Source organism: Crotalus tigris, unplaced genomic scaffold, assembly GCF_016545835.1.
Source record: "Crotalus tigris isolate CLP2741 ecotype Arizona unplaced genomic scaffold, ASM1654583v1 scf7180000024286.1529876, whole genome shotgun sequence".
In the NCBI taxonomy this organism is placed as follows: domain Eukaryota; kingdom Metazoa; phylum Chordata; class Lepidosauria; order Squamata; family Viperidae; genus Crotalus; species Crotalus tigris.
Window position 1 is genome coordinate 1,287,977 of NW_024100459.1, and position 20,472 is coordinate 1,308,448.

At 40.7% G+C, this 20,472-nt stretch overlaps 1 protein-coding gene across 2 annotated transcripts; it reads right to left on the reverse strand.

Moving 5' to 3' along the window:
• Window positions 1–4,069: 4,069 nt before the first annotated feature.
• DLL4 (delta like canonical Notch ligand 4) lies at window positions 4,070–18,866 on the reverse strand. 2 transcript variants are annotated; one of them, XM_039323916.1, is made up of 11 exons: window positions 18,309–18,866; window positions 17,932–18,195; window positions 17,475–17,532; window positions 15,622–15,891; window positions 14,117–14,177; window positions 13,908–13,972; window positions 12,240–12,409; window positions 10,458–10,677; window positions 8,909–9,626; window positions 7,300–7,408; window positions 4,070–6,644 (listed from the first exon to the last, which is right to left on the reverse strand). In XM_039323916.1, the coding sequence occupies exons 1-11, from the start codon at window positions 18,360–18,362 to the stop codon at window positions 6,639–6,641; spliced, it is 1,995 nt and encodes a 664-aa protein (XP_039179850.1). In that variant the 5' UTR covers window positions 18,363–18,866; the 3' UTR covers window positions 4,070–6,638. The 2 variants fall into 2 exon arrangements, with proteins under 2 accessions (XP_039179850.1, XP_039179849.1); XM_039323915.1 differs by having other exon boundaries at window positions 4,071–6,644; window positions 13,842–13,972; window positions 18,309–18,863.
• Window positions 18,867–20,472: the final 1,606 nt, after the last annotated feature.

Here is a 20,472-nt window from a genome sequence, read left to right on the forward strand (position 1 = left end):
CAAGCTGCCTTTTCTATGGGGTTGGGCTGAGATGAACACAGTGGCATAAGGGCATGCCATGTAAAACTGGTTCGGGGGCAGGTTTGTTTCATGAGAGTGAGCCCGTTAACACCATAAGGCAAACATTGAGCAACATTACATCTTTCTACTGGGAAGAGCTATAACATACAAATGAAATTGTAGTTTAGATACAGGAAATGGAATTACTCTTGCCCCCCACCCCCCTCCCAGGACAAGAGAGAGACTTAACATAGGCCATCTTTTTTTCTTAGTTTGACTATAAGGAAGGCTTCCCCAAGCTGAATCCTTCCAGATATGGAAGATGGAGAATTTAGACATTTGCAGAAGCCAAAGACCTGGTTGGAAAGTCTAACAGTTGCATCCTCAATGTATCTTGAGGATGCTTTTGGGGGGGGGGGAAGGTATGTGCAAGGTGATCTTGGTAGCATCCATTCCCCTCACCGTGAGGATTAGGGTTCATTTCTTCTGTTTAGGCACACCCTCTTGAACTACGCTAGTTCAAGTCCAAGAACCCTAAGAAGGGACAATGTTGCTCCAGTCCACTGACGTGCCAACTGTTTTGCCAGCTAAGGTGTCAACCATGCAGGTCCTCTGATCATAAATTCCATGAGAATTGTTTTTGTATTAAAAATTGTTGCACTTATTTCTAAATTTACATTTACAAGTCTTTGCACAGCCTGGAGGTTGGGGACCCCCATCCTAGAGTCAGACATGACTGACAGAGAAACCTTTACCTTTTTAAAAACAACTGTAAATGGGCTTAGCAGGACAGATTTTATGTCTTCACAGGGATCTAGAAACTTTTTTTTTAGGATGTTGAAAGGGTTCTCAGTTGCTGGGGGAGACTGGCAAATGGTTGTAACATATCAGTCTGCAACATGACTGGCCATATGTGTAGTAGGAAAATTTTGAACATGTAGCGTTTGCTTGCTATTGCTTGGTAATCATTGTGCTCAAATCAAGTTTATCATTGATGAAAATGAATCCAGCTGCAGTACAGTACCCATGTGGAAAAGGATGCAGAAATTAAAAATCTAGTCAGGATTTCTAGAGAGCAGGGAGCAGGGGTATCCAAGGGGAAGGTCAAAAAAGTCAAGATGGCAGATGCAATGGTACATAATGCATGCAAAAAAGAGGGCATGGCTTTAACATCATTATTGGGAGTGCTATTGTGACATTTGGACCCCCTATGGCAAGGAATGAATGAATGAATCCTTGATCAGTTGCATAACAAACATATTTGATTCACATACTCCATTAAACTATACTATAATTTGTTTGGTCAAGGTTTAGTATTACGTGTAAAAATTTTGTTTGAAAACCATAGTTTATGGTTTTGCATTCTATGAAAAGCCAATATGTTCAACAACCCTGATTAAAACAAACCAGTCACTATTTTGCTCAACCAGTCACTTATTTTGCTCACAGCAATTATTCTCACTCTTCATTTCACCTCTTCACCTTTTACATCTTTAAATTTATACCCCTTTCCCCCTATATGGTAAATCACCTTTTTCCTTTTGGGAATCCAATGTGAGGAAGATTCCTGCCCCTGCCCACAAATCTTTAACAACAACAAGCTGCCAACAGATAAATGAACATCACTTAAATGTTTCTAGCTTGAAGGGAAATGTGGCCATTTGGACATACTTTTCACCTAACACAAGAATGACTCATGAAAATGCACTGATCAGTTTTGAATTATGTTTTGTGTAGCTATATACAGTTGTGGTAGCCAGAAGCAGAAATAAATCAGTGCTTTAGAAAACAAACTCTAATCCTCCCTACCCTGAACTTTACACTATATAGCCAAGAAGAAAAATAAAAAATACCAGATCAGGAAGACGTGAAGCAATGACCCATATTGCAAAGCAAGTCAGTTTGGAGAGTAAACTAAAGGATGAAGATACAAGTCCTCATCATGAAAAAACACACCTTTTTTGCCATCCTCCTTTACAAATGGTTGTGGCTGAATAAATTAAGAACTCTTTGGGCAACAGCAAAACGTTTTGAGGGAAATATACTGCCCTACCTCCGATTCTCTGAAGAAGTTAGAAAACCTGCAGCTATCGGTATGAAAAAAATGTGTGTGACAAGCAAATACAGTAATGAGGCATCTTGAGGACAAAGGCTTGAATTAGGAGTGAGGTACCTTTATGAATTTTAACACATCTTTGTTAGGAAATCTCCAATATCTGCTGTATAGATGTATGCTTTAAGGAGACTGATGACCAATTTAAAAATACTATTTCAAATATTATTTCTACAGAGCTTATATTTTGGGGTCAGAGATAGTTTCTTATAGAAACTTATTGACATTGTTTAAAAATTTTTAATGGTCTAGTCAGGAAGCCCAAAATATATTTTATCATACAAGTTATCTCGCAAGAAGTATATAATAAGCTTCATAATTAAGGGGCTTATTTATGAGTTTAGAAATAATAAGGTCCACGTGTATGATATTCAGGTAGGCTGGATCTGAATCTTTCTCTTATTATAGTTTAAAAAGAAATTCTATTTTCTGTATATGATTCATTTCTAAAAATTTGTGACTATATATCACTCATCTGAATACTGGTACTATACTAAATAATTCAAAAATTACCTTTTTTATCCTTCAAGGACTACTATAAAATTCCCAAAGTGTGTCATTTAATTTGTACTTCATCAGAACTTTGGAGTGAAGACTGAATATATTTCACAATCAGATTTATACATGCAAGTTCCAATTCTCAACGTGATCCTGTTGGAAACCAATGCTACCTGGAGCTTGTTTATTTCCCCCTTTTATATACTATATTACAATATTATGAAAACTGTGGATGGTTCACAGATGTAATAAATGAAAACAACGTTCAAATCCCCTGATATAACAATTTAAAAATAAAGATTAAATTTCTGAATGCAGTGGGCTTAAATTGCTAATGAAAAGGATAAGATATCCAGCTTCTGAAAGACGGCTGGAAAAGCCAAGTTATAACGTTTTTCTTCTGAGGATGGTAAGCATAAGTGCATTTAGACCTCAGGGGAATTGTTTAATCATGAGGATCAGGAGCGCCCCAGAGAAACTCTCATTTGCAGGATCCACTGCCTCAACTACAGGGCCAAAGTACCAACTACATCCCCACTCAAACTGATAGAATAAGCCAGTGAGAATCTGCTTGGAGGAAATGAGACAACCTGAGCCCAGATTTAAGTAAGGTCTTCATCTTGAATTTTGTACCGTATATAGTTCTTAATGTGTGTGATGCTCTTCTTTTTATTTTTTTTTTGGTAGAACTAAGCATGAAAATATGTTTAATAATATAATAACTACCCACAAATAATTTTTGCAGGCTTTGGCGGATGTAGATTTCAGAATTCACTGTTTCATAGCATTCTTCCTTCTGAAATCCCAAAGCCATTTTTTAAATCCCACTACTGTCTTTTTGAAGCTGTGGGAAGATTTCCCCCGACTCTTTTCCTGTTTGTCTTGTTTTTTTGTTTGAAGAACAACTCTGCATTTATGTGCTTGTACATGTGTATAATCCATGAGTTCAATTAAGAGAAGCATCTGTTGAGTTTATTTCTCATTGCCAAGAAAAAGCTGCAAATCAGGGGCATCTGCTCTGCTTTTTGTCAATGGTTTTTCATAATTTGTTCTACAAGACAAATGTTTAGGGACAGGAGGGTTCTATTTATTTCTGAGTTCCATCTTGATGATTGTTTGCCTCAAATGGTTGTCAAGGAGACTGATTAGGATTTTCAATTGATTTTCTTAAGAAAAGAATTAAACAGGAAAGCACACATGCGTAATGTTTTAAAAGGTAAACAAAACTGCATATAATTAAAACAAGGGCAAGCTAAAAAGATCCTTTGCAATTTTGTTATTACGGCTGCCATTAAAAGATAAAGCAAGAAAATTTGCATTATTGCCTTAAAAATACAGTTTATAAATTAGTTACACTAATTCCATGGGCTTAAATCTATATATTCCTGATAACGGCTGAAGTTCAAGCTGATAGCACTTAGAACTTGTTTGTTCTCTTTCTTCACTTCCATAATTTTAGAACTGAATGTTTTAACAAGCTTAGCAAATCTGACTCACATTTTAAGATTGATATTTGAACTTTTTAGCTTGACAGAACTTTGCCATGGCAAATTAACCAAAGTTTTCAGTTGGTTGTTTTGCTGCTGTCAAAATAAATGCCCCAATATTGTAGCATGGATACCATAGAGCAAACCTAGCAATAGTAACACTAAAATCTCTAGTCTCCTGGTAAACAAGAGTCTGATGACTCTTTCTAAAAACCTAAAATGTTTCTTATTCTTATAAAAATAACTGCTACTTGCTCCTGTTTTAAATCTATTTTAGAACAGATGTTAACACAAGTACATGATTTCCAGTTACAGTAGAGAAAAGCAAGAAAATCAGTTAAAGAAATTGAATTTGTTAATAGAATAGAAATTTGAAGTGTATTTTTATGAACGACTTGGAAACCTTTCCTGTTACTATTTCTAGCAAAAATTGTATAGGGGAAGATTTTATTCATATTGTAAGGGATTCTTGTTTTTTTAATATATTATATTTACAGGTTAAACCTTATATCAAATGGGATGTTCTGTAACTCAAATCACATATTGAGTTCTTTTACTAATTACTAGCAATAATAAATTTCTAATATCTTACAAACTTTGCTGTGAGTGATCCTGTAAACACTGCAAGGTCATGAATCCAAATTATAGCACAAGAAACCACACTAAAAGTTTGCAGTAGCAAGAAGGTATCTTCATTATTTGAAAAAAAAAATAAAATTCCAACTTTGTCATCACATAAAAACATGACATATGTAATAAACATATTTACACTTCTGTTTCTGATTATAAATATACATTATATACAAAATAATGTTACAAAATGTAGAAAGTTCAGTGCTTCTGATTTTTACTTTAAATTACTGAAATGCTAGGCTTCAAAATAAACTACAGACACTAATATAAATCATATTATTGATTTCTGAAGCTCCTTTTCACAATGGCCTTGTGTAGTCAGACCAAAATGTCAGTAGTGAACATGCCAAGCAAGAATTTGATTGCACGGTTCAAGGCTGGAGATGGATTAATCCAGCCTGAGATTTTCAAGGTCAGGAACATTGCTCTCCCATCACAGAAAACACGATCCCAACTTCCTTGAATGAAAATTTGCTTCCTCTCTCTGCTTCCGCCATATTCTCTTTCCCACAGTACTTGTTTATCGCTATGAACAGCACTTCCTATCTGAAATGTCTATTATTATTGCTGTAAATGTACAACAGAGTCTATGTCAGTTCTGAATTTCCAGTTCAGAACTGCTCCTTTGGATTCAAAAACTTAAGGATACTCCTTTCTTTGTAGCAAAGTGAAGAAAGAAACAAACAGAGCAAACTAAGGGCTTTATAGTCCCCCTTGCCACATAATGGATTTCCACCAAAGTCCCCCTTTGTAGCTTAGTCTTTGTCAGGTGTTTAGAAAAAAAAATCAACTTAAATCAGCGTGGGAGTTTCTGCAGCAAGTAATAGAAAGGCAGGATCATAAACACTTGACTGCCTGTAAAAAAAAAAAGTCATGGTGCAATCTTCCAGATTATCTGCAGCTGAATGGGTGTCACCAGATGGAGATCTCTAAGAGAAAATCCAAATCTCTCCTTATACATGTAACACAGAAAAAAACAACTTCTGTTTATGGTGACTAGTAGTGCAAAGGTTGTAAAAATAGCTGATTGATTTTAAACGCACTTATAAGGCTTTCAGGGAGCCCTGGGTTTCAGTTTCCTCTTCTAAAAGAGGAAAGTCATCATTCTCTCTTGGGTCAGATTATGTCTGGGGAGGTCGCTGTGATTCACCAAAAGAACAAATCCCAGTTACCGCTCAGTTCACCAAAGCAGTATCCAAGGAGGCAAAATGCCAGTTCAGTAGCCATGTTCCTTAAGTTGTCTGTAAGTAATCAATGGGAGTGAGGGGAAAGGAGGGGTTAAATACCGGAGCAACAGGAATGGCTGAGGGCCACTTCCGGACAATACTGCTTGGGTGCTGGAGGGGAAAAGGCTGATGGGTCTTGATTTGGGCTCTCTAGATTCTCAGACACGCTTTTAGGCACTTCCAAATCCAGAAAAAAAAAAAAACCAACGGTGACATTTATTCTGTATCCTTTTCTGCATAGAAAAATATGTTTCTTCATTCTTCTCACAGTGATGTTGATTAACTCTGTGATAGTGTCAAGGGCCTTTAAACTGACAGGCACCTTTCAAGACTTAAATTCTGGAAAGTCATACAACTGTCCATGAGCAACTGGCATGTCATTTCAAAGGCTAGTAAGAGACATCTTCATCTCTCCCCTGCTAGTAGTCAGTTACATTCCTCCTATTAGACTTCAAAATAAGGAAACAGGGGGTAAAAAGGTATATTGCATCTTTTAAATTCACAGTCTGTCCAGTTCACCCACTTTCATCCACTCCTCCTCCTGAGAGCAGCAAATTGCATATAATTAAAAAAAAACTAAGTCCAATCCAATTTTGAATTGTAAACAATGTAGTAGGAATGTCCACTTCGTGGCATCTCTAGAATCCTAGAACTGAGGTGCAAACAGAGCAGCCTTCACTCTTATACCTGCCATAAACATAGAAGAGAGAGAGAAATAGACATTTCAATTAACCCAATATAAAAGTAAAATTAAGTACATATGTAACAATTGTTGACTTAAATAGTTTACTCACAGGGGGAGGATCTTTATGATTTGTAAGTTCAACCTTTACCCACGTAACTCTCAATTTAAGCCTTACATAGTCCCTACTTTAATTTGTTGAATTCTTGTGTCCTTACTACCTATGCTCTGATTTATAACCTTAGATTCAAAGATGGTGTTGTGTTACAGAAAGTTAGTTCTGCTCACGCAAGGTTTCCTGGTTTCCCCCAATTTCCTCTTCTGCTCTGGCCCTCTTGGGTCATATCACTTGCCATTCCGAAGATCCCCCAATTACTATTCCCAACTTTTCATGGATTACAGGATCCCACAGAGGAATGTGAAAGAATTATTCTATGATCACAGAATTTGAATTTAATATTTCATTGAATAGTTTATTGGGGTGATCATAAGCAATATTTTAAAATTTCTACTTTTTGTAACATTCTATGTAGTTTGTCACATGTATACGCCTGTCTAAGTTGAAAATACCAAGTTGCATTGCTCTCTTTTCTTTCTGAATGTCACATTACTGAACATTATTCAGAGCAAAGATCACATTTCTGTAGGCAATATACATACCTCTGTAGCTATAATACATTCATTCCGCTCTTCTGTTATTACAAAAACAGACTGGTACATTGAATCCCTTGGAGAACATATTGCTGATATTCTACATTCTGGCTTTTCACTGTGGAAAATAAGATAAAATACAAGGTGAAAATTCAGAACCAATGTCAAAGCTTTATATTGCAAAATGTGAAAAAAGGATATTGTAGGAAAGTTGTGGTTGAAAGAAAAAAGGCACTGGCATGAGAGACAGCAGATAATAAGAGCAACCAGTTCCCCGCACATTCTAGGTTTATTCTTTTTCATGTCTATGCAATGGAAACTAATGGTTTCTATCAACACACACATACCCTGTTACATTATATTTGACAAATCAACAGCTGTGAGCTTGGACACACTTGAAAAAAACTAAAACTTGTTTCTCTTTTCGAAACACAAGATCAATTAGAATAAGGAGTAACTACTCATCAGTGAATGTCCTTAGTTTACCTTTCATACCCAAAACAGTGACTGCAAAAAACTAATTGAAAGGAAAACACTGCATTTTTAAAAACATGTGACATACTGTAGCCTGACTCAAATTACAGAAATCTGTTGAAGGACTAATGACACAGAATGTAGATTTCAGGAACTCTTGTAATATGGAAAACTTCTGTTTAAACTGTTCCGATTGTTCATATTATTACTCTGAAAAATAGATTAATCTCACTTCAGTGTTAAAAAGAGGATAGAATTTCACCAAATTTGTTTTCAGTACAGGTAGTCCTTGACTTATGGCAGTTGGCTTAAAGACTGAGGTTATAATAGACTTCAGAAAAGCTACTTACACCCCATCCTCAAAGTTACAATTGCCGTGCATAACTCTGTGACACTGTATTCACATTTTGGGCACTTGGCACTCAGGTCATATTTATGACCAATACAAGATTCTGTGTCATGTGACTTAGATATGCAATTTTTTTTTTACCATTTTTAGCAAAAGAATACCCAGCGCATATACTGGATTCACTAAATGACCACATGATTTGCTTAATAATCACATGATTTACTGAATGTCCAAGTGACTCACTCTATGAACATAAAAACTATCATAAAATCAAGTCCAGCCATTTATTTGCACTGAAGGACAGGGAGAGGAATGTTTTTGTGAAATGAATACATCATCCCTTATTTTTATTTTAGTTCTGCTATGATCTGGGGAATTAATGAATTCTTATTCACAGCAGTATCATATCCAATCTACGATGGGCTACAGTATAGTAATGCTTTTATGCCAGCTTAAACAAAGATTGAAAGAGGGTATAGAAAAAAAAATACCAATAAAAGGGTATTTAAAAACCAATATATAGGATTCATATTTATATAGAATATTTTCTTATGATGGAATTATTTCTTGTTCTAATTAGAACAATAAAGTATTTTCAAAACTTCGCCAATTAATTTTTTTGTAATAATGAAGAATAAGTATATTAATTAGTATACAAAAAATATCAAAGTCATTTTCATCTATAATTGCAGACTCATTTGCTTCTTTCTGAGAATTTTATACTAAAACACAACCTTTATTCTTCATAGTTTCAACAGTGCAAATAAATTGATCTTCTAAAGGGAAATTTCATACCTGCATAGCCAGAAGGGTGATTTCTCTCCTATACACTTTTCACTTTTATGGTATTTATCTTCTTGAGCTCCTCTATTTGTCAGCTCCTTCACCAGGTTATAATCCAATGTATGGTTTTTAAGTTTGTAGTTTGATTTCTCCAGTACGCAATCAATTTCAAGGTCTTTATTTTTATTGGTGTTTTTAAGCTGAGAAGCTGGGATGAGATTTTCCTTCTGGAAGTCAGACACGTTGTTCATCGTTTCTGAATTTTGCTCTGGGTGTCTCTGCATCTGTCGGATAACTATGGCTATCATGCAGCACAAGATGAGGAGAGCTACTAACCCAACTCCCATGGATATAGCCACCCAGGGAACTGGCTTAGGAAGTGGTGGAATGATGGTCACAGGATTCACTGCAAATTCACAGTGGATGCCCACAAAGCCAGAAGTACAGTGGCAAGCAAAGCTTTTAGTGTAAAGCCCACTGTAGCACGTCCCCCCATTTTGACATGGTCCAGAAGAACAACCATCTCTAGTTCTAATTTCACAATTTCTGCCAGTGAAGCCTGGCAAGCAAGTACATTTATAATCATGGGTAGCATCAAGATCTTGACATGATCCTCCATGGGAACAGGGATTTCTTGAACATCTGCTGATGTATATTTCACATGTTTGACCAGAGAAGCCTGGACGGCAGCGACATACATGCTGTTGGCCCATTACAAAACACTGCCCACCTACAGAAGGGGAAAAAGCCTTTTTAGTGTTCACAAAGCATTGCAATGATTACAATAAATGCGAAGAGTAGGAATGTCCAGCTACAAATTAACACCAAGCTAGATTACTCAACTTTGAAAATAACTAAAACAAACCAGAATCCCCTTTCTGTTCCGGGTCTTAAATCTTCTCCCCTCTCTGCCTTTTTAAACAAAATCTTCAAAAGATCAGTGCACATATAATTTGGTCCTACAGATTTGCTTCTATGATGCTTCTGGATGTCCTGCATATAGTCTTGGTTTCACTAATCTGTTCTTGAACCTGCTTCTTATCCTACACAATTAAAATGTACAAAGGCTCTCATAAGATGTACAAACATTGCGTAAGGACTTTTGGGCGAGTTCAAACTTAGCTGAGGAGAAAATAGGATAAGTGGCAGATCTGTGATAGAATACAAAGTTGAGGGATGTTTTAGACCATCTTTGCTTGAAGTTCTTCAGTGAGGGTAGAATTAGGGATGAACATCCTGTTTCATTTAAAGACATGCTTATTAAAAAAAAATCCACATCCAAATTTTAGTTGTTCCTTGACATGGGTACTATGGCCTAATGAAGTGAGAATATATATGTATATATGCAAGAAAAGTTACAAACCACCCCTTTACCCATTAATTATTTGTTAATTAAAAATATCTGAAAAACATCCATGGAAGGCAAGGATTAGTATTTTGTCAACCTAGAAAATTGATAAGAAATGAAAATAGGAGAATGAAACTGGCAAGTAAGAAATGAAAACAGAATCAAATCTTTCATGACCATCCTCAAAAACTAAGTTTTCTTCTTATGGCTTACCATTAGCACAGGGATTGTTGGTGCACCTGTCTTCTTTTTTCTCACAGTTGGATCCAGTAAATCCCATGGGGCAAAGGCATGCATAGCTGGTTCCCTTTTCTTTTTCCAGGCATGTTCCACCATTAAAACATGGAGAGTCAAGACAAGTCAAGGTAGTATGCTCACAGTTAATGCCATCATATCCTGGGACACATGTACATTGGTATTTGTTTCCTAAATCCTATAGGAGTAAGCAAACAATATATCAAATTTAGTTCCATGAAACAGCAGTTGTTTTCAGACTACAGCTATTTTTACATTTAAATCAAAGCCAACCCAGATAGATGAAGCTAGATTACATGAGCACATCTAACAGTTTAAAATAATTAATATACAAATAACTGCCTAACAATGATATACTTATCGAGATCCAGAAATCAGTTTTAATGATTCCATTGATTCACACATAATCCTATGACAAATAATTGATTGTATTTTATCTATATTAAGATGTGATTGTGATTAGATGAAGGGACCATTATATTGTGTGCAAATCCTCTGCTGTGAATGTAAAGGTAAAAATTCTAAGTTTTTGTAAATCAGAAAAATTGATACCTTAAAGTTACATGAAAGTACTTAACACTAAATTCCTGTCAATGCAGGAAATAAATGTTTTTAATGCTCAATTTACATTTGACCATTGCTGTAGATTATTTATTTAGCTAATATTTAATATTCTAAATGAATACTGCTGCAAGAATAGTAAATTAGATACTCTGTCTTTTCAAAGACAAATTAATGGGCATAACATCCTTCAGACGTTGGGATGTCACTATTCCCCCAGTTATTACTAAGCTGCATAGCAGAATCATAATATATGCAGGAATTGTTCAAGTTTTTTTAAAAAAACTGCAAACTAGCAAAATAAAATTGGACTAAAATATAACTGATATAAAATATGAAAACTCCCATGTAGACCGAAGGAGGCACACAAAGAGAGACAGTTATTGTTATTTAGTAGCACCTTCCCCAGTGCCAGGAAAATAGTTGTAATAAGAACTGTGGGGTTTCTGTGTACAGCTCCCAAGGCTTTCTGTAGCACAGGAAGAATGCCCTCATTTTTGCATTATTTAGATGTGCAACATTTTTTGTAGGCCACAATATTTCTTTGCCTTTTTCCCCTTCTCCAGTAATTAGGAAGAAACCCCAAGATGGTTCACATCACTTAGTCTCTGGTGTGAAGCTTTGGGGTAAGCAATGGATGTTGGAGGGACTCCTATTTCATCCTATCACCTGGCTTCACCTCCAGAAGTCATCTTGGAACTATCTGTACAATGGCAATATTTTCCCTTGATGCAAATCAAAAAGGGTGAGGAAATGAAGAAAATGTGGAAAGCATTAGTGAAAGTGACAACTATGCTCTGCCACTGGCCAGTTCTGCAAAATGGAGAATATTCCATACAGCTCTGGAAGATCCTTGGCAGCCAGAAGATGAAGACATTATATTAGCATAGCAAACTCCAGACATGTTGATTGGAAAAATTAACATATGTTGATGAAAAAAAAACAATAAAATCTTTATATAAAAAAAGAAGAAGATGAAGACATTAATGGGGTTGTGTGAGTGAACTGGGCAAGCACAGTGGCTGTGGGGGCTATGTCAATTTGACAGTATACTGTTATGAATACATATTAATATAACATCATGTGTGCAATCCTTCAATCCTTGAAAAAGGAACCAGATAAAATAATAATGCAATTTTACTTTCATAAATTAACTATTAGCATATAATTTGTCCTTACTGTGCAACTACCCCCATTTTTGCAGGGGCTGCTATCACATTCACTAATATTCCTTTCACAGTCCTTCCCAGTGAACCCCTCTTGGCAAGAACAGGTATAGCTTCCTTGACCTGTGTTTGTGCAAGTGGCTCCGTTTTTGCAAGGTTTGTGATGGGTACAATAATTCAGATCTAACAAGAAACAAAACACAGAAGAAAACTATCAGTCAATGAGGCAGATAAGACACTCCAAAGAAGAAACATGAAAAACACAGCAAGACATAATGAGTTGGGCCAAAATGCATTTGCCTGATGGTTTTTTGCTTAGCTATATATGCCTTCACTGTTTACTGAGATTTCAGAAAATGCTTAAAATAAGGTTATTACTTCAATTATTTTTACTCTTGAGCTTGACAACAAATATAAACACTTTCCAGGTGTAGGTAAGTAAATAAATAAAGCAAGCAAGCACAAGGAACAGCTTAGTTTGAAGTCTTTATTTTTGCCCTAGATCAAATCCCAATAGATAAAGAGACAAGGAAGTAGACAGACAAGAAGCAATTAGCATATCCAAGGTGAGATGGCACCTGGATGGTGCCTTTAATAATGAAAGCAGACAAGCAGAAGTCCATCTGCTGGAGCAAATCTTAACAATAGAGGGGGTCAGTCAAAGCCAACATATTGGGAATAAGTGTTTATGTAGCTGCAGGGATGATTTAATTCTGAAAACTAACCTAAACTGGAAAAACTATATAAAACACTATAAACACACCAGGAACCACCCTTTACTTCTGTATGTCTTAACTGATTTGCAATATTGGAATTTAAAGATTTTATTAAAAAATACTATTATTAGTATTTTCTTCTTAGTGTTGTCTGATTGGTTGCAACATCTGCTTATTTTTCATAGTGTAAGTCACTTAAGTCAAATACCTTAGTAATTTATGTAATAAAATATAACCTCAGCATTTGTTGTATAAAGTTATTTCCTCTTATATAACATAGGTCCTGAGTCTGTTGCTTTTGATGGAAGTTTTTGGCAGAAATGTTGACAACTCAGTTAAGTTCAAAAATTGCCCATACAACACACTTAATCTGCTTACAGAATTAACTACTGCTCTGGGTTCTCCTAATTTGGATATAAATTGTGGGCTACATTCATACCACACATTAAACTGCAAAAAATATTCATCAGAATTAACACTAACCAAGATTAACATGTTATATGAACGCAGCCATTCAATCTTTAATCACTTGGCTAAGGGTGTTACGTAAATATGGCTCAAATAGAATTTTTTGAGAAGAAGAAGAGTCAAGGGAGAAGAGTCAAGGCTGAATGCTCAACATCTCTATTTTAAAGAAAAGGGGCAGCTTTCCTCAACTGTTCAAATAATGGAACTTTCCCTTCCTCACCTCCCTTCAGACAGCAGCAACCCACATCCACTTCATAGGACCCCCACTTCCTGGGAGGGCAAGGAAAACTCTAGGTTCTCATCCTATCCTATCCTATCCTATCCCATCCCATCCATTACTTAGATGCCATCCAAAATATTTTTAGAAGGCATATTGTTAATCGAGAAAATGAAGAAAAAAGGAACACTTGTCATAACTTTTATCCACTAACCTTGATCACAGAAGAGGCCACCCCAGCCTTCCTCACATAAGCACTTCCCTGGTTTTGTACACGTACCATGACGACAGCCCACATGAGGAATGCATTCATCACAATAGCGGCCCCGCCAACCACTGCGACAACTGGAAAGAAATTGAGAAGTTTAAGACCCCTGCAATAAGATTTATCCCCAAGACAGACAAAATTTTATGAATGATGAAAGTAGAAGGGAGAAAAAAAAGATTGGGGCTTATACTTGAATCTTAGCACTCAAGTTTAATACTTACATGCATTCTCCAGGATTTCTGCAAAATCCACTTTTCTCTGAACACCCAGCTAAACAGATGGCTGGAAAAAAAAATCAGATTCAAAACTTCATTCAAGGATGGCTTTAATGCATTTCAAAATATATTTAACCTGTATTCTGTTCTTTTCCCTGTGAACTCAATAGAATTTCTCCTTCTCCACTTTTCATTTTTATAACAATTCTGAAAAGTCAGTAGCTAAGTAAGCTAAGTAGCTAAGCACTAAAATGGAAGTCCCATAAGTACTTCTCAAAAGGCAACTGGGTTTTCTTGTTTTTTTCCTTGAAAATAGTTCACTTCTCATCCAAGAAGCTTTGTTCCTGGAATATTACATGCTGTGCTCAAAATTATGTCCGTCACCACAGAGCCCCCAGATTTGTTCTACATAAAACTGCATATTTACATGCAGATTGTAAATCCTACACTGCATTTGATTTTTCTGTAAAGATATCTTCAAAAAACACAGCACCTGTATTGTTAGTAAATAAAGAGTTCCTTCAGCCCAGACCGTATTGTTTTCACAACAAACACAGACTTGATTTCCTGAACCCAGCTAAGTAGAACCTGGTTGTAAACTGTCATATTTCAGCAACAGCCTCTAGCTTTAGAGGACTGGTGAGAACAGGATTGCTCACTTAGACTTTAGCTCTAAATCTAAATGCTTTTAGCAATTAAAGAGAAAATGCCCAAAGTACAACTGCTCATCTTTTGCTATCGTAAAGCTGTGCTCTTGGTTGGGATATTTAGAAACACCCTACATATCTTTCTCTAGCAAATATCAACTGTCTTAACTGCAACGCAACAGAACATCCTGCATGGCTGAATCTGAATACATTTACTTCTGCCTCTGTATCCCCAGTGAAACTCCTTCGAGTCTCTCAAAGGTGCTTTTTCAAAAGGCAGCAGGGCTTGTTTTTTCCTTGAGGCAGAAGAAGAAAATGTTTCCCTTCTCATCCAAGAAACTTCATCCGTTGTGAAGGTGGAGGATACCAATAGCAGTGGCACTTAGACAACAGACTTATATGAACTTAGCACTTAAACAATAGATGGAAGGATAGGTACTGCCCTTCCAGTACCTAAGGATTGGTCAGTATCTATCCTTCCATCCCTCACCGCCACAACTGATGAAGCTTCTTGGATGGGAAGCAAAACGTTTTCTTCTTCTTCAAGGGGAAAAAACAGTCCAGTTGCCTTTTGAAAAAGCACCTTTGAGGCAACTGTGCCCTGGATGACCGAGAAACTTCATAGACATCCTTCGAGCCTCCGTTATAGAGGGAAAGTCATTCCCGCGCGCGCTTCCCTCGCGACCAACAGCAAAGCGGGCCGAGGTTTCCCTCTCCCTTCCCCCTCCCGCAAGGCGCGCGCCCTCCGCCCGCGCCGCTGCCGGCGTTATAGACGCGCGCAAACACCAGGGGGAGCAATTTCTCCTCGCCTAGCGCTTCCCGCCTACTACTCATCTGCGAACTGGGGAGCGGAAAGTTACTCACCCTCCGTACAGTAGTTTCCAGTCCAGCCCGCCATGCAGACGAAGCTGCCGTCAGGTTGGCAAATGTAGTGTCCGAAGTGGTCGTCCCGACTCCTGCAGATACGAGAGCAGTTGTCTCCGTAGTAGTGCTCGTTGCAGATCACTCGGTAGGAGTAGCTGAGCTTGGCGCGCTGGTTGCTCTGCTCGTCTTGGGACCAGTCCTCGCCCACGGCCAGCGAGCGCTGGATCGCCATTTGGCTGATGAGCCATTTCCGAGCTGGGGTCTCGGAGCCTGCGAAGGACACTGCGGGATTAAGGCCTTTATACAATTTTCATCTAAGTAACCATGGGTAACCCTTCCAAATAGGGTTTCCTTTTCCACCAGTTTTCCACTTTCACTTGTACAATTGTTCCAAACTCCTCGTCACTTCTCCCACACAGATCCCTAGGATGGACATCCGACCAGGAGTATCTTTACCAACTGCATTACAGGCAGAGATACAGGAGGAAATTATCCCTACATTCTCCACGCTGAGAGTTGCTTCTCTCAGTTAACTTCTACCTGTCGAAGTTAGTTATAGCAACTCTTCCAGTAACAAATGACATTTCCCTCCAGAATTCCCCCACAAGGCACTTAATGGCTCTGGAGCAGCTTTACTGCTTAGGACCTTAGGTGCAGTAGAGCTGCCATTAAAGAGAGTGCATGTTTCAAGAGCTGGGGAAGGAGGTGTGTGAAGCAGTGTTGAAATCTAGCTTGCCCTGCATCCTTTCTCAGGCAATAGAAGACATGAACCTGCCATTAGCAATGCCAATGCAAACCCATGTCGGCTACAATTCCTTTTGTCCTTTCCCTTGATGAATAACATATGGTGGGACAGCCTTAGTCATATTACATCATCCTGACAATGCTGTCTACTAACACAGTTTTAATTTATTAAAACTATTTCCTAATTATATTTCACCTCGCTTGCCTTCTCCAGGGTCATCTATAACACTCCCCTACTTTTCACCCAGATTTTATACAACATGCTCCATCAGTTGATGCCTTCAGGTTTGTTTTAAAAAAGTTTTCCAAATGGCATATCTAGTATAATTCAAGAGTCTGAAATCCTGGTAATCCAATCCTTGTGATTTCCAAATAAAAAGAATCAACCAGTTTATCCCTGGGAGTTGTGAGAAAATGCTATCATTGTGATTAAATTCCAAGGGTGGGGAAACTCCTTATTGTTCAAGCAAATAGTCTGCAAAATAACATTTCTTGTTGACACAAAAATGTATAAAATTCCTGGTTGCAGTTATTTTATAGAAAGGAATAAAGAGTCCTTATATATATATATAAATAAAGCCAGTATTTTAAATTGCCTCTAGTATCCACTTCTCTTGGAGACGCTTTCAAAATAAGAGCTGTGTTGCTGTTGAAATATCCTTTTCCTTTATGTCAGAAAAACATCCCAAAGCCATTATTCCTTTTCCAAAGGGCGGAATTTGAAAAAGGTGTAAAATACAGGAAAAGGCAGTCAGGACTTCTTGGCAGCCTTGTCGTTTTCTCACCAAAGAGCTCCTTTCTTTCCCACGCCAAAAATAAACGGGAGGAAACACAATTGTGTGGAGATTAAGTCGAGGACAAAAATCAAAGCAAAACTGATCAAGACACAGGGAACACAGGTCTGGCTTGCAAACTAAAGCAAGCACCAAAGGCGATACCCTAAAATTCTACCTGCGCTCAGATGTATTTATTTAACTTTGGTAACAGCTTTCTTGGAACAATTCCAAAAGATTTAACAATTTTGCGGGAGTTATTTTAAATGTACGGTAAAGTAAGGCAGCACACGGCCTCCCCCTAGCGCCCGCCTAGAGACATGACGGGGTATTCACCTGTTGGATGATAACCTTCTGGAGCATGCCAGGCTTCAATAATCAAGGAGAAAGTTCCCTGTTGGACGAAAAGAAGCAGTGAGAGAAAGCGGCGAATGGAGGGGATCGGAAAGGGGCCGCAGGGCTTCGGGAACCCAACAACCGCTTAACGATTTGCAATTCCTCTAACGGCAGATCCTTTTTCTCTCGCTATCCCTCCACAGCTCCGGGATGCGTGCTGCGAACGCCATTCCCATTTTTACATTTCGCTCGACTTAACCAACCCAAGCATTTCCAAATGCTTTTGCAACGGCCGCACGCGACTGCAGCTTTCGGCAGGACGCGGAGCGAAGGCAAGAAGCGTTGCGACGCGCCTTTTGCCTCTGGGCCAGCCGAGCAGCGCCCTCCCCTTTGGCTGCTCCCTCCTCCTCCTCCTCCTCCCCCCCCCCGTCCAGGTCTCTCGGAGGTGAGCTCTCACCGGCCAGGTAAAGTTAAACGGCAACTTGATGGGACTGCCGAAGCCCTCCGTCTCTCGGATGGCGAAAGAGTTGGTGCCCAGCACCGGGGTGGTGAGGCTGCCGAAGGTACACGCGCCCGGGGAGATAACCGCCTGAAAGTGCTTCAAGCAAACCCGAAAGAAGGTCCTGCAGCCGGCCGCGCACGGCTCTCCGCTGGCCAGGAAACCCTGCCCGTTGACGAAGTCGCGCAGCTCCAGCTGGAAGACGCCGGAGCCGCAGACCCGCTGCACAAAGAGGAGAGAGACACAAAATAGCCCGGTCAGAGCTTTTCCCCCCCGCTGGCCGAGCCTTCGCGCCCCCCCCCCCGGCCTCGCCGCGGGCCGGGCCGGGCCGTTACCTGCAGCGGGAGCGCCAGAGCCAGCGCGAAGCCCAGGAGACGCAAGGCGGCCATCCTTCTCGGCTGGTGCTGGCGGGGGTTGGCGGCGTCCACCTTCTCCTGCGGCGCCGGTTGAGCCGGACCTGGCGGCCTCGCCTTGTATTCCTCGGGGGACGCGCCTCTGGCCTCAAAGTCGTCGCCCTTTGCAGCCCGTGCAGCGGCTCTCCCTTCCGAACACGCCCCAAAACTCCGGAGAGGAGGGTAGTCGGGTATAATCCAGCTCTCCAAGCCAGCCGCGGAGGACAAGATCCAGCCGCGCGGTCCCACGACGGCCGCCTTGCGATACACTCCAGAGGCGTGCGAGAGGCGAGGCGGTGGGAATCCCTCGGGGGGCGGCGGACGGGGGGGGGGCGCGGCGTGCTGGTAGCTCCTCTTTCCCGGCCTCGCCGCGCTCGCTCAGCAAGTAGGCAACTCGCTTCCTTTCAGCTGCCTATATAGCTGTGCAAGCTCATTATGTAAACTGCCAGTCAGACTCCGGAGATCCCTCCCACTTTTCATCTTTCTGGAATTGGAGTCAAGTGTGGCCTCGAGCCCGCAGATCCAGAAGGCCCGGAGGTGGGGTGGTGGTGGCTAGTGGACTCAGCCCCCCCCCCCGCGAGGGACCCAGCTGATCGTTCGCCAGCCCAGCCTTCCTGGGCTTGCTCTTCTTGAGGCTGGCCACTCAGGGAAGGAGAGAGGGAGGGAGGGAAGGAAGACCGACCAAGGCAGAGAGATGGAGAGGGGGGGGGGAGGGAAGCATGGCTTAATGAGGTCTTGCCTATTCCCATTCCGTTTCGCGCGAAAATGGATACATTTGGAACCCTACTGCGCGGCTCCACAAGATCTGTGCGCCCCTGCCAGGAGGTGCAGCGCCTGCGCCCAACAGCCCGGCTAGGAGAAACTAAGCTGGTTCCTGAGAAACTGAAAGGGCGCTTTATTGACGGCTTTCGCTCCCTCGACAATTCTGCGACGAAGACGCCCTTACCTGCCCTGCACGCCTTGGCCGTAACTCCTGCGGGGCTTCCTAGTCTTAGCAGCTCCACGCTGCTGGACGCGAAAGGTGCTCTGCAACTGCGCGCTCTTCTCTCCGGGTGGGAAATTGGCAAACGGAGCGAGGCTTGTCCTGCAAGCGCTCAGCAGCCCTTCCGAAGCGTTTGCGGGAGGAGCGGGCGGGCGTGAGCGCGCGGTGGGGGGGGGGGGAAGGAGAAATTCACTGCCGCTTCCAAAGCCACCTTCCCTGGCGTGGGAAGCTCATTCCCCCCCCCCCCCCAGGCCTCGACAACTGGCAAGAAAATGAGCAGGTGAAATCCGACGGCGTGGCTTCCTTGGGAGGGAAGAAGCCACGGATGGGCGCCCGCCCTAGGAGGCAGCAGCCTCCCCGCCACCCCTCGCCCCTCTCTTGGGTGAAAACAACAGGATGAGGCTGAGCCCGGAGCCCTCCCTCTGGCTCGTGCGAAACCGACCTGGGAGGCTCAGCCCCGTCTCCTGGCTGCAGACTGCAGGCTGCTGCTGTCTGCCAGTAAAGCCCCTTGGTCTGCCTGCAATGTGTGCTTATTGTTGAGTCGCGTGTCCCTCATTAAAGCCAAGCACAGAGAAGGCCTTTCATGTGGCTTTTATTTCAGCTTGTTGTTAAATAGGGAGGGGGTGGGGAACAGAGCAGATAAACCTTCAGCTGTATGATAATGAGGCTTTGTCACCTTTCTGCCAGCCCCGTTCAGAAGGTTCACCGGGCCCTTCCTAGTTAAAAATAAGTGAAGTAACCAGTTGGCGCGTTCTTTCTTTAGCCCGTGTTGTTGATTGGCAAACAACCTTGAGAAAATACCCTATTCTATTTCGAGTCGTGCAAACACAAACGGGCATGTATGGACGCCTGCCTTCAGCCGGGAGAGACCCCAGTCGCTGCCCTCTTAAGAGCGGAGCCTGGCAACTTTGGGGAGGAATGATCGCGCCGCAACCCCCGGGAGAACCAAGGGCAAAATGCTGGATGTGGTGGGCATCCGGGATGGATAAAATTTGGGCATGCTAGATGGCTGCTGGTAGGAGGCGGAATCACTCCCCTGAAATGTTGTCAATTTCTGCCGATCTGAAGGATATTTTTTTTAAAGCCTTGTCTATGAATTGCTGAACGCCTGCCAAAGGAGTCGCT